Source organism: Canis lupus, chromosome 2 (assembly GCF_048164855.1).
Source record: "Canis lupus baileyi chromosome 2, mCanLup2.hap1, whole genome shotgun sequence".
Taxonomy (NCBI): domain Eukaryota; kingdom Metazoa; phylum Chordata; class Mammalia; order Carnivora; family Canidae; genus Canis; species Canis lupus.
In genome coordinates, this window is record NC_132839.1 from 55,538,622 (window position 1) to 55,552,378 (window position 13,757).

The 13,757-nt window shown below is 47.6% G+C and overlaps 1 protein-coding gene across 1 annotated transcript in view; it reads left to right on the plus strand.

Moving 5' to 3' along the window:
* The window catches only part of ALPK3 (alpha kinase 3), a 54,323-nt gene that overhangs the window by 1,869 nt on the left and 38,697 nt on the right, over nt 1-13,757 (plus strand). Inside the window, exons 2-3 of the mRNA XM_072800896.1 lie at nt 3,282-3,320; nt 6,677-6,798. Coding sequence (XP_072656997.1) covers nt 3,282-3,320; nt 6,677-6,798 — 161 coding nt within the window. The remainder of the gene's footprint in view (nt 1-3,281; nt 3,321-6,676; nt 6,799-13,757) is intronic.

A 13,757-nucleotide genomic window follows, 5' to 3' on the forward strand; every position in this document is an offset into this window, starting at 1 on the left:
GCTGGGGCAGGGGGAGCAAGGGCTCTGTTTTACCCCTGCCATCTGGCTGTAGACCACCTGCAGGTCATCAGGGACAAGGAGGGACAGATTTGCCTCACCTCTGGAGAAGAGGGGAGAATGCAAATGTGAATGGACTGCATTGGGGAGTGGAGTGGGTGACAGTTCCCAGTCCCCTAGCAAGGCCTGACACTGGTGTTAGAGCAGACAACCATATAGTCTTCTGTCCCCCACAACGGCCTGGCTGCCTGTGGGGATGGGAAGAGGGCCCAAGAAATGAAGGAGAAAGAGGGTCCCTTGAGGACTTTGCCAGATGTCCTTGGCACCAGCCCATATGAACCCTGACGGTCCAAGAGTCCTGACTGAGAGGCTTAGCTCCAACATTTTCTGGATCTCCCGCTCTGCATGGAGCTCACAAGGCATCATCCTCATGGGCCCTGTGAGGATGGGCTGCCCCTGGGAGCTGATGGACAGTGGGGCTGGGGGCTGGCCACCAGAAGCCTTGGCTCAGGTCTAGAACCTGGCTCCCTCACTTAACCCCATGACCCTCAGGTGGCTTCCAGTCTGTAGCCAGCTCAAGGATGTTTCCGGTGCCCCCTGGGCATAAAGATAGTCCCAGCAAACCTATAGGTCAAGACTCCTAGGACGGCCACCCTCTAGGACCTCATCCCCATCAGAAGGTGGGGCATGGGTACTAGAGTGGGTTAAGGAACTACAGTCAGGTGGATGGAATTAGGACTCACTACGTTCTGAGGGACACTCAGAAGTTCCAGATGTCCCTGCCCCCTCATTTCTTGGAAACCTTGGCCCACATGGGCTCAGAGGAGCCCCAGAACCTATGATGTTTACCACAGACAGATTGGGAATACCTCTTCTGTTCTGCTTGGGTCAGGCAGGTTGTCTCAGGCTTTCAGAGAAACTGAGGCATCAGGCTACTTTCCAAGGGCCCTTTTTGTCCCAGAATATATAAAATCCAGGAAGAATGGGAGGCCCTGGCTTCTACAACCAGACCTGGCTACCTCCAGGCTCACTTTTCTTGTTTAGATACCTTTCCTTCCTATGCCCTATTGCATTCTATAAAATGACAATGGCATTAAGAACCCTTTTAGGCTTTTCTGCACCAATATTTGATGCCCCTAGATTCTGACCCCCTCACTGTCAGTAAAGGGAGGGGCTCCTGCCAAGGTGAGGCCCTAAGCCTCGCTCTGGCCTGGTCAGCAGGGCACAGGCAGAGAACTCCCACCTTCTGAGGACAAGGTGCCTCGGTGGCACAGGACTCCTCCGGACCCGGCTCACAGCAAATGGGTGAGGCCTAGAGGAAGCAGGGCAGGGAACAGAGCAGCCCGAGCAACCCTACAGAGTGCCAGGGAGGGGTCACTGTCCCGGTTCAGTCCCTGTCTACTTGCAGGTGGCACCTGTCATGTTCCTCTTGGAATTAGAGAGCTGATTCTCTCCCCTCTCCTTCCCAGGGAAGAAATCCAGACCCAACAGAGGAGAAATCTCTCAATTACGAGGAAAAAGGCAAAGGAAGTTCATGGTCAGGAAAGGATGGAGTTGGCCAGTGTCTTGGAACCATGGGAGGTTCTGCCCACGCGGCCTCCAGAGGATTTTTAAAGCTCTGAGCAAAGGCAGCTGCATCCTTGCTCTTCCCATCTTCTCTGGAGCAGCAGCTCCCTCTGGGGGGCAGCACCCTTCCTGTTTGAAAGATGCACTTGTGTTCCCCTCTGTCTTCCTTCTTTCTCTCTCTGTCCGTCCCTTCCATAAAACAGCTGTTGAATGCCCGCTGTCTGCTGAGCACTGTGTGGGGAGTATGGAGGCTACAGAAAGGGCTAGGTCTGAAGGCGTGGTGGACAGGGGTTAGTTGAGCAGAAGGAAGGAGGGAGGGCTTTCCAAGCAGGGAGGATAGACGTATGGGCTCATACGTGCCAGTTAGGGACAGGTCCAGTCACAGTGGACCATGGGTGTTGGGAAGTCGAGAACCCTGGTGGTAGTGGGGGTGAGCAGATCAGGGAGGACCTTAAGTGCTCAGTTAAGGAGTTGAGACTCAGTGGTGTGATATAGGGGGTGAAGGAGAAGAGGGTGAGGGTGAGGTGGTCATCAGATATGGAGTCGTGAGCATATAGATCAGGACACAACAGCAGGAGTAGAGAGAAAGGGAGAAAGAAGGTCCAAGAACTGTTAACTGACTGGACTCGGGAGCTGGAGGAGAGGGAGGAGCCCCAAATGACAGATTTGCAGTTTGGAGTTTGGGAGGATGCTGGAGGTGGCCACAGATCCAGGAGCGCTGGAGTGGTAGCTGTGCTTTTGGGGTAGAGGATGAGTTTGGGGGTTTGGTTATAAAGGGACAGACTGTCCATGGACAGGCTGTCCATCTTCTTGTGGCTAGAGATGCAGACACAAGTACCACAGAGCAGGCTGGGCCGCTGGGAACAAAGGGAGAGCTATCCTGGTGAGGATAGCTGGAGGGGGTCAATATGGAGGGGGTAATCCTGAGGTCTCTCGAGGCTGTGGGACAGTGGCCCTAGACTCCCCTGGAGGTGTTTGTGTTGGCAAAGGTGGAGGGAGAGGCAAGCAGGTGGTCTCCCTGCATGGGTCCTCATCCCCCAGTGGCCTGCAGAGCCCCTGGCTAGTGTCTACTTTTAGCTGCACCGGGCAGGAGGGGTGATCAGGGCCTGTAGGCATAATGGGCCTTGTGCTGGGCTGACAGAGCTGGGTGCCTCCTGGATCCTGCTGAATTAACTGCTTTGTTTTTCCCTTCTTCTCTCTTCCAGCTGGTTTGCCTTGTGTGGCCCCTTTAACCGTACTTTTAACCTATTAATGGGCATTCTTCAAGCCACCTGTCTCCTTCCCAGCCTGTTAGGTTTCTAGGAATGGGGGCTCTTCTCCCCCAAAAGGCCGAGGGTTGAAGCAGGAGCTGCCTCCAGGCTGGTGTGCTGCTGGGTGGGGAAGTGTGCCAGTCAGCCCTGAGCCCCTCTCAGGGGGCCAGTGACCCAAGTGCCTGGAACACATTTTTCTCAAAGCGCAACCCTGAGGGGCCTCCTTCCTGCCTAACCATTCCCCTGGACTCTCCTGCCTTTAACGAGCTCTCCGTTTCAGATACAGTGGTGTCTGGTGGTGAGACCACTTGCTAACTGGAGCAAGCCAACTAAGACAGCTGGTCCCTTTTAATAGAAAGGCCTCTGGGCCCCAGATGGTGGCCAATTAATACTCTGCAGAATGTTGTTGGTTTCGCCTCCTTTCCTTGCTTTTTTGGCCTAATGATTCCATTTGCTGTTTTCGCTTAGCTTATCAAGCAACCGGTTCTCTCACCCCAGCTCTGGAAGGTAAACGCACATTGCATTACATTTCTCTGACTGCTTTCTTTTTTTTTTTTTTCTTGGGTCTGGGCCTAAAAGGGCCTCCGGGTGACAGCTTGTGCACTAACCGGGCTGCATGGGGTGGGGTGGGGAGGGCAGGGCTGGAGGGCGGGCAGGGGGAAGTGTGAGGTCACGGGGCTCACGGGGGCCAGAGGTGATGACTGCATGGACCACTGAAAGACTTCCAGGGACCCAGAAATAGGCAAGGCTTCCCAAGGTGCCTGTTACTACTGTGTCTCTGTGCCCCCAGGAGAGGCACCGGTCACATGACCCCCTTCCCAGTCCTAGGTCACCGTGGCATCTGTCTCCTGACCATGGTTCCTGCCTTACATTTCTTTCCCCCCAATCCCTTTCATTCTTCTACCACCCTTTTCTCTGATTCCTCTCTCTTTTGGCTCTCCACCCCTGCAGGACTGTGAAGTCTTTGAGATCAGGGAATACCATATTAGTGTGTTCCTGCATTAGCTTGTTCTCTGAATGGGTTTCCGAGTGAGGGCAGGACCTGAGCGGGCCCATAGCTGGGCTTTGCCAGTGGAATGCCTGTTCTCTTGCCTCCTGAACTGGGGACAGCTTTTTACCACTGGCTGAGCTGACTTTTATAATCAGAGTGGGAACATTTCCTGGCTATCTCCCACCACTGGGCCTCATCCCAGACTCCGGTAGACTTGGGGAGAGTTGCCTACAGTTTCTTTACACACAGAAAGATTCCTGAGTAGCCAAGCAGTCTCTGAATAGCTCATAATGTCTACAGACATGACTAGGACCTACCGAGTACATTTCCTTTAATAGAGGAGAGCACTGAGGAGCCTTGTTCGGGGCTAGTTCATGGTCTGGAGGGGTAGGAGAGAGGGCATCACAGTCAACTCAAAGAGGAGTAGTAAGTGCTAAAAGAGACAGGATCTTGGAAGTTTATTTAAAGCAAGGTAAAGAACCAAATCTAAGGGAAGAGTTAGGTTCCTTTGAACACCATGAAAGCCAGGGATTCTGGTGTTCTTTAGAAATACACAATTAGGCTGTGATATCCTTATGAAGTCACAGAGTTGGAAAGATTTGGAGGTGTCAGGGTGGGACCAGACCGTTTCCAGATGTGTGGACTTTTGGCTTTCCAGGATCCTGGAAGCAGCACACTTAGAGTCCCTCCCAGTGGTCTGGAGGATGGGGACAGGAAGTAGGTGACATTCAGCAGACTGTGACAGCATATGCAGTGACTCTTCCTGTCTCCCCTAATGCACCCCAGACCAACTTCACACAGGGCTTTTAGCCAGCCATGCCTTTTAACAGTTTATGTATGATTTTCCAATATAAACATTTTCTATAATACAGCTTAGAACCTAGTGTGAGAAGTTCGAGAAGATGAGTGTTCTTTCCGATTCAAAATCGGTAATGATATAAAATAACTTCCTTTTGCTGAATATCTAGTAGGAGCACTGTCTAAAAATTTCCTCGAAATAGAATTTTCCTGCTTTCTCACGGTAGTGCATTTCCAGTAGCCTATTTCCTTAGATTTGTCCAAGCAGCTTCATCCTTACGAGCCTGAGCCGAATATTGGATCCAGGCTCATGTTCATGAGTAAGATAGGATTCAAGTTATGGAGGGAGGACAGAATTAGGAATGTTTTGAATTAGCTGCAAAATCTTGGAAGTCCAATTCCTTTTGGCACAGCAGTCTCCTCTGGAAACTCTTGGTTGTGATTTCGTATGCCCCAGAGTCAGAAATTTGCTGTTAGTGTGAGAACAACAAGAAACATTTTCAGATGCATTCCTGAGTGTCAGGGAACGAAGAACCTTCTATTTCTGAGCAGGTTAAAAAAAAGTCATGTAGGAGAGAGGAGTTCTAGATGAGTGTATCACAGGGAATGTTCTGGAAGCCTAAGTGCAGACCCAGTTCAAGCATTCAGTATGTGAGAGGTTAAGGGCCCCTTTCTGGGTAGTCTTTGCTGGAGAGGGCTCCTGTCAATGCCCCAAAGGCCCAGGCATCTGCATTCCTGTGGAAACACTATGGCTGGACCCCTGTTGGTCCAAAAGTCTTACCTGATTCCAGATGCCCTTCCTGGGATAGAACATTTCTTCTCAAACTCAAGTCCAGAATGATATCCACAGCAATGATGAGTTGGGTGTGGAAGCTCTCCCCACAAAACACAGGGTTGTAGTTCCTTGTTGCTATGCTCCCACAGATTCTCCCCTGACCCTGGCGGAGAGGTTACAAGCAGACTTGCATTGCCTGGGTGATGGCCTCTACTCCGAGGCACAGAGAAAGGCAGACGCTCCTGCTTCTCTCTTCACTCCTCCCCTCACAGTGCTCACTGCTTCTCACAATGGGGTGTGTGAGTGCAGAGGGGGAGGAGGGCTGGGCACGGCTTATGCACCACACAACCTGGCTGTGTGGTTACGCTTCACGCCTAGGGAAGCATTGTGTCTCTGCTGGCCCATGAAAGGGTTTGGCATGGTGGTTTGCTTCCTGTGCCCAGGAAGGAGAGGACTGTACATGCTAAGCAGTGTCGGTGAGTCTGTGCTGGACTCAGCGAACCTGCAAATGCCCTTGAATTCTGGGAGGCAGACTGTCACAATGGAGCTAAAAGTCCTGGCTTTTGCAGGGATGGATCTGTTTATGGTTTGGCAGTCCTGCTGGTTGGTCTTGGAGCTGGCAGCCATGTATTCATTTGAGCATGTGGTATCCAGGGATGATCCAAGAGTAGACTCTCTTTTCTGATACCCCTATGAATTAGAGTCTACCTTTGGGTCTAGACCCCTGGCATTGGCTGGCTTATTCTTTGTCTACTATGGTCTGTGCTCATAAATTCAGAGGCTTTTGTTGTGAGCCCAGACTTTAAGAGAGGCCCCTGAACTGTGTACCCTTGAGGGTTGATTGGCTTTCCCCTCTTTGGCATGAATGGAAGCTCTGCTGTGCTGGGGTCTCTATCTCTGAGGCTGGACCTATCCATATGTATGTCACTCCCATGCACGAGCTTTCCTGGAGATAATGTAGAGGGTAGAGCAAGGCACTCCAATAAGGATGGGAAGGGGACACCAGGGCTGGTGGTTTGGCATGCTTAGGAGCCCGGCCCATGGTCAGAAGCCTTCCTATTATAATGGGTCTGGGTCAGGATTCCATTCAGCCCTTTGGTACCATCCCTGCCCCCAACCTGGCCAAGAGACCTGGCTCCCTTGAAGAAAGACTTGCTCAGGTACTGGAGCCATGGCCACAGGATGATGGATGGATACGGTAAGATTTAAGTTGCTTTGGACAACACCAGTTCAAACTGGGCAGTACCACATATCTTGGCGGGAGGAAGGCTTCTCTGAATAGTTCTTTGCCTCTCCTAGGAGCACCTTCTGCTCCATCATTGCTCAGCTAACAGAGGAGACCCAGCCGCTATTTGAGACCACGCTCAAGTCCCGGGCTGTGTCCGAGGACAGCGACGCCAGGTTCACCTGCATCGTCACAGGTAATGAAGCCCTCTGTATGATCCACACCAGGGTCACGGCACATGGGAGGGTCCAGGGGACTGTGGGGACAGGCATGGAAGGGGTCAGCTCTATGCACAAAACTGTGCAAGTTCACCCTTGTTTCCTTTGCTTTCTCTCCAGTTTAATCTCCCTGTGTAGGTTGAAGTCCCCTTCGCCTCCCATTCTGAAGCCACATACACACCCTACTCTTCTTCAAAACCTATCTTCATCAAAGGTTCTTTACCCTCAGGCATACATATATGACTAATGAATCTTAGTTGCAAGGAAAGAGGCTCTTCAGTTGAAAGAGGTTTTTTTTGTTTTGTTTTGTTTTGTTTGAAAGAGGTTTTTGAAACCATCTCCCTAAATATCCCCATTTTATTTATTTATTTATTTATTTATTTATTTATTTATTTACTTACTTTATTTATTTATTTAAATATCCCCATTTTAGAGCTGAGTGGTTTGAGGCTTCTGAGTGTCAAGCCTGAGAGACAGTGATGTATAGTGATTCCGACTGTAGATTCTGGAGACAGACTGCCTGGCTGGAGTGCTGATTCATCCCGTTTCCAGTTATGTGATACAGAAGAGGTTGTATAACCTTGCATGACCTCGCAGCGCCTCATCTGTAAAGTGGGGATAATAATAGTATGAACCCCTTAGGATTATTGTGAGACCAAATGCATCAAACTTGCAAAACATTTGGAATAGTGCCCGGCATACAGTTAGCACCATATAAGTGTTAGAAGTAAGGCTATTATTATTTGCATTTCCCTGAGGTCCATGGAGGAGTTTAGCAGAATAGGAAGCAGAGTGATAGTCCTTGGAAGGGGAGGATGGTGCAGTGAGAATACTGGAAAGGTGCCCTGAACATTGCCTCTCCTCTAGACCTCCTGTTGCACCAGTCTGACCTGCTTGTGGCCCTGCCAGACTGCCACCCAGCCATGCAGCCACTAGACCAAGGGGCCTAGGTCAAGCCTCTTTCCAAGAACCCCTTATTTTCCCAGTAAATCAAGGGCATTGGTGGTTTCTAGCTTTGACACATCCTGATTCTTGAGGACCTGTCTGCTAAGCCATCTAAATAGCTTTTCAGGAACTGGGTTCCCCTGGACAGTTCTCACCCTTACCAGAACCCTCTGAGCTCCAGGCTGAGAATCCTGTCTGTTCCAGGGGACACAGACATGTGCCTGTATCTCTTACCTTTGTGTAGCATAACACATTTTGCAACATTCATCTGTTTCCATTGTCATTGGATTCTTATAAAACCTTGTGAAGTAAGTGCTATTATTAGTCAAATTTTACGGAGAAGGAAACCAAAATAGGTTAGGTGACTTGCCAAAGTCCACAACACTGGTGAGGAGGAGATACTACTTCTGCTCTCTATAGCATCTGATGCTTCTTGCTTACCCCTACTTTGTGACCATGACACTAACAGTTTTCTGGAAAAACCTAGCTCTTTCACAAATCTGTGCTTTTATGTACACTGTTTTCCCTATATAGAAAGTCCTTAATTCTTCTTTTTAAAGGGAATTAATTTTTATTTGATCAAATTAATGTATGCATATAATGTAAGTTTTCAAGCTATACTAAAAGGCATGTATCAAAATAGAGCAGTTCACCCCTCCCACCAATTTGTCTTTCCAGAAGCAACTGTTTTCACCATTTAGCTATTTCTTCTGGTGTATACATTTCCACAATACTTAGTAATAATGTGACTGTTGGTAACTTTTAAGACTTCGGGTTTTCATGCTAGCTGGTCCTCCTGTTATGGTCGATAAGGAATTAGCTGTCTTTATCTTCATTTTCTCTGTTTCTCCTCACTTATCTTCTCAATATGGTTATATCATAATTTTTGTTTAAATCCATATTTACTGTTTACCTATTTCTATGCAATATTATTCAGAATTGAAGATTGTAGTATACTGTGATTCTATTTCTTTCTTCTGTTTTTACTCAAATTAGTACTAATTTTTCATTTAATTGATTTTTTTTGCTATCCATTGCTAGATTTTCTTTTTTTTAATAATAAATTTATTTTTTATTGGTGTTCAATTTGCCATTATACAGAATAATACCCAGTGCTCATCCTGTCAAGTGCCCCCCTCAGTGCCCGTCACCCATTCACCCCCACCCCCTGCCCTCCTCCCCTTCCACCACCCCTAGTTCATTTCCCAGAGTTAGGAGTCTTCATGTTCTGTCTCCCTTTCTGATATTTCCTACCCCTTTCTTCTCCCTTCCCTTCTATTCCCTTTCACTATTATTTATATTCCCCAAATGAATGAGACCATATAATCTTTGTCCTTCTCCGATTGACTTATTTCACTCAGCATAATACCCTCCAGTTCCATCCACGTTGAAGCAAATGGTGGGTATTTGTCATTTCTAATGGCTGAGCAATATTCCATTGTATACATAAACCACATCTTCTAAATTTTCTTATCCCCATCCAATAGCCTCTTAATACAGTTTTCTACAAGGTCACTGCCAGCAGTGTTCCTGTCAACTGCTTTCCTTGGAGACATGTCTCTTGGAGATCTCTGTTCTTCTGTCTGAACTGGTGGTCTTTTAGGCCCAATTCCTGGGGTTTCCCTTTGCCTTTCTCTTGGGTTTAATTCACTTTCCTGGATCTCATGTGGTCCTTTTTCTTGGTTTATTCTCTGGATTTACTGAACTACATTCTTCAGTAGTGTCATCATGTCAAAAAGACATTCTACCAGAGATGGTGTGACAATAAGAAGCACTGTGATGACAAGCTCTCCATCTGTCTCTCCTTTGAGCCTTTCAGCTCCAGTGGGATTTAGTTTTTCTATGCATCTGATGCACGGTTGGAGTTTTTGGGATCTCCCTTTACCATCATCCTATACATTCCCTTTACCTGTGTTGGATTTCTTGGTTTCTATATTCCACATATTTCTTTTTCTTGATTTACATTCTTGTTTTGGTAGCTTCCTAGGCAGAGTACATGGGAAGCAAATGTTAGACAACTTATGTCTGAAAATGTTTTTGTTTTGTTTTGATTTGATTTGGTTTGGTTTTCTTTCTATTTTACTTTTGATGGAGTGTTTGAGTATAGAATTCTAAGTCAAAAACAATTATCCTTGAGAATTTTGAAGACATTGCTCATTGCCTTCTTGCTCCCAATGTTAGTGTTCAGAGCAGGAAGATGGTTTGACTCCTCATTCTCTCTGGAAGCTTATAAGAATGTTCTGATGTTTCATAATGATGTATCTTGATATGGGTGTCTTTTCATCCTGGGGCGTGCTTGGACTCTTTCAGTCTGGTAACTGATGGCCTCTAGTTCTGGGAAATTTGAGATTATTTTGATGTTGGTTTGCTCCTCCTATTTACTCTGCTCTTTCTGGAACCCTAGTTATGTTGATGTCTGCTCCCCTGGACTCATCGTCTTATTTTCCTTTCTTCCCCTTCTGTCTGTCTTTTCACTCTACTTTCTGGGAGATTTCCTCAGTGTTATCTTTCCTCTCTTCCACTGGGTTTTTAATTTCTTTTTTTTTTAATTTTTATTTATTTATGATAGTCACACAGAGAGAGAGAGAGAGAGAGGCAGAGACACAGGCAGAGGGAGAAGCAGGCTCCATGCACCGGGAGCCCGACGTGGGACTCGATCCCGGGTCTCCAGGATCGCACCCTGGGCCAAAGGCAGGCGGCAAACTGCTGCACCACCCAGGGATCCCTGGGTTTTTAATTTCTAAGAGCTCCTTAATTTATTTTTCCTGTGGCACCCTGTTCTTTTCATGAATGTAATATCTTCTCTTATCTGAGACTAGTAATGATAGTTTTCTAGAAGTTTCCTTCTCCCTGCAAAGTTTGAGTTTCTTCCAATTTGCTTTTTAAAATTGTTTTAAATAATTGTTTTGATCCTTAATCTTCTATGTATAGGCTTCCTTCAGACACCTAGGGATCTTTGGCTGTCAGATAATGGTTAAGAGTGAAGACCAAAAAGCTCATTGTCAGTTCTGAGCCAGCAGGAGGGGCCCGAAAACTTGGGGCTTCGTTGTAGGGTGATCTGGCAGCCACTGTTGGGACTAAGTTTCTTTAATTCCTTCATTTTGGACAAGCTAGAGTCCCTAGGGAATACTTTTCCCATATCTTGCCTGGACGGTATAGATTTTTCCAGGAGTTATACAGATTATAGGTTGGGTGGGCTCTCATCAGAGAGCATTTATTTTATGCACACAGTTACTACATTTTTTTTTCTGTTTCCCATAGAGTAGTCATGCCCTCATCTCTGCTGGCTTATACTCAGGGTAAAGTTTTACCTTTCCAGATAATCATCCTCACCTTTGGCTGTGGGGTCAGGGTGGGAAGGAATAGTTGCCTAGTGATGTGGAGGGGGTGAAGGGATCCACAGATTTGATGGTTTTTCACACAAATGATAACATCTCCTCCTTCTCTTTCCCTCAAGTGGTTGCCAGCAATGATGCCCTTTGGGGGACTGTCCAGTGTTCAAAGGGTAGTTCTCAGTTCCTCCACTGCTACCCTATGTTTCAGCTATCCTGGGTCTGGAGAGTGTTTCCACTTGTCCGTTCGCTTTCCAACTTTCCAACTGTTGCCTCATCTGTTCTTCCTTTCCCTGTGGTTTTCTATCTTTTAATTAAAAAAAATCTCTTGAGTATACTTGTACTGGGGAGAGAGTGGAAACAGGTGATATGCTTATTCTATCTTTTTACCTAGAAGCCTACTCCTTTGCTGGAAAATTTCTTCTCATCTTTCAAAGCCAAGCCCAAATGGCTTATCCTCTAGGACATCATCTCCAGCACTTCCACGGAAAGCTCTTGCTATATCTGTTTCTCTATTCATACATCTCTTCCTCCAGGAGGATGATGAGATCTGTGAGGATAGAGCACAAACCTGGCACATTGTGTCTCTCTGGAGTGAGCGCAAAGGAGGCACTCAGTACCTACTTGTCAAATGCTTGTTTCTTTCAGCTGCAGCTGCTGCTGAGGCCTTGGGCCACCTGCAAGGGTAAGGCACAGGGATGGCTCACCCATCTGTCCCTCTTCCATTCTGCCCTTTATAGCCATGGACTCTGAGAGCAATGTTGGAGAAGCCAGACAGGAGTCTGGCTTACAGAATCTCGGGACATTTTATTCAATACCTCTAATGTCATCCTGAAGTTTTGCCCTGTTTAAAGCCCAACCCAAAGGAGCAAACTTTTATCCTCTCAGTGAAATAATATCCATGTCTCATGATGACCAACCAGGGCCATGGTCTTCATTCTGCTCAGGAGCACCTGCCATGCTCAGGTGTGCAGCACTCCCACTTGGGGCTAGAAGATTTCCAGGGCTCTATGTATTGCTAACATCCATACCTGAGTCCCCTATTGTACCTAACCCCCTCTTCCCCACTCCTTGCTCCCCACACACATAAAAAACTCAAGTCACTTGAGTTTTATGTAGCAGATTAAGGAGGAGGTCTCTGGGTTCACCATGGTGCACTGTAAATAAGCTATTTCCAATTAGCAAGGAGAGAATGTAGACTGTATGAGGAAGACAGGGGGAGGGGAAGAGGGATGCAGAGAAACCAGAGAACAAAGGAAACAGGAGGTGGATCTCCTGATCTGGAGATGTAGATGGTAGAGAGATCTATGGCTGAGACTGACCTCCATGGGAGACTCCCATGGTGATCCCAACTAGTGTCTGTGGAGATAAAAATGACCACACATCTGTCTTCCTCTCACCCTGCTGGTAGCCTTCCTTAAACTAGATTGATGAGTCAACCCCATTAGGGCCTGGCCAGGAGCAGGTGATGCTTTCTGATGGGTCAGAACATTGACCACATGAGTGAATGGAGTCTGTGCTGATTTTCCTGAGGACTGAGCTCTGAGAATATATTCTTCCCTATTGGAATGGGTGCATGGGGTGGGTAGCAGGCCTTGACTCAGCCTTCTGGCTGCTGTCTCCCCAAGGGGCTCCTCTTGGCCAGAATACTACTGCCCTCTCTGAGGTTGCCTAGCTTCATCTAGCATGGTGGCCCCATTCCTCCACTCTCCTCAACTCATTGTGGATCTGTGTTGGAGTGTGTGTGTAGGTGTGGATATATGTTGGGGTGGGAGGAAGAAGCTGCAGGAAGCCACTGGACAGAGCAACTGAGCCTTTAGACAGAACCAAGTTCCTGAGAAACACCTTTCTTAGAGAAATAAGTTTAATATAACGAATGAGGGGAATAGAAACTTACGTATTGGTCCCTGAAACCTCATCAGAAAGAGAATTGTACAAGGAAAAGGAGGCCAGGTGCCAGCTTTGTTTGCTTGTTTTTTCTTTAAAGGTTTTATTTATTCATTTATGAGAGACACACAGAGAGGAGCAGAGACATAGGCAGAGGGAGAAGCAGGCTCCATGCAGGGGGCCCGGATGGGGGACTCGATCCCAGGATCCTAGTAGCCAAAGGCAGATGCTCAACCACTAAGCCACCCAGGTTCCTCAAATGAAACTATATTTGAAGCTCTTTGAAAAGTCTACATTGATATTCATCATTATGGATCTCTTCCATCTGAGCTTCTCAAATGGGTTGATTGGCTCTGAGTCTCCAAGCTGGGTTCCAGACTCGAGCCTGCTGGCTATGGAGCAGAGGTCTCAGGGCAGAAGGAGGAAAGGTGGCAGCCACAGGCTGTGAGACCACTGTGGGCTCTCCTGGCCAGAGCTGAATGTGTGTGCATGCCTGCTGGTGGACATTCACACACGGGCCGGCATGTGTGTGCAGCTGAGAGGGAAGGACCTTTCTTGCTTTTGTGTGTTTTAGAATTCAGTTCGTATTATCCAAGGCACACGGAAATGTTTTCCGTCCAAATCAAACTGTTTCTAAAGCCCGTTGTTGCCATGGAGCCCTGAGCTGTCAGGTTGGCCGCCACTCTGTGAAGAGGCACCAGAGGATGGCATGGGGGGCTGAGGCCTTAGCCTTGGAGTTAGTGGGGTCCATTCAACATCTCCTTCCTTGCACT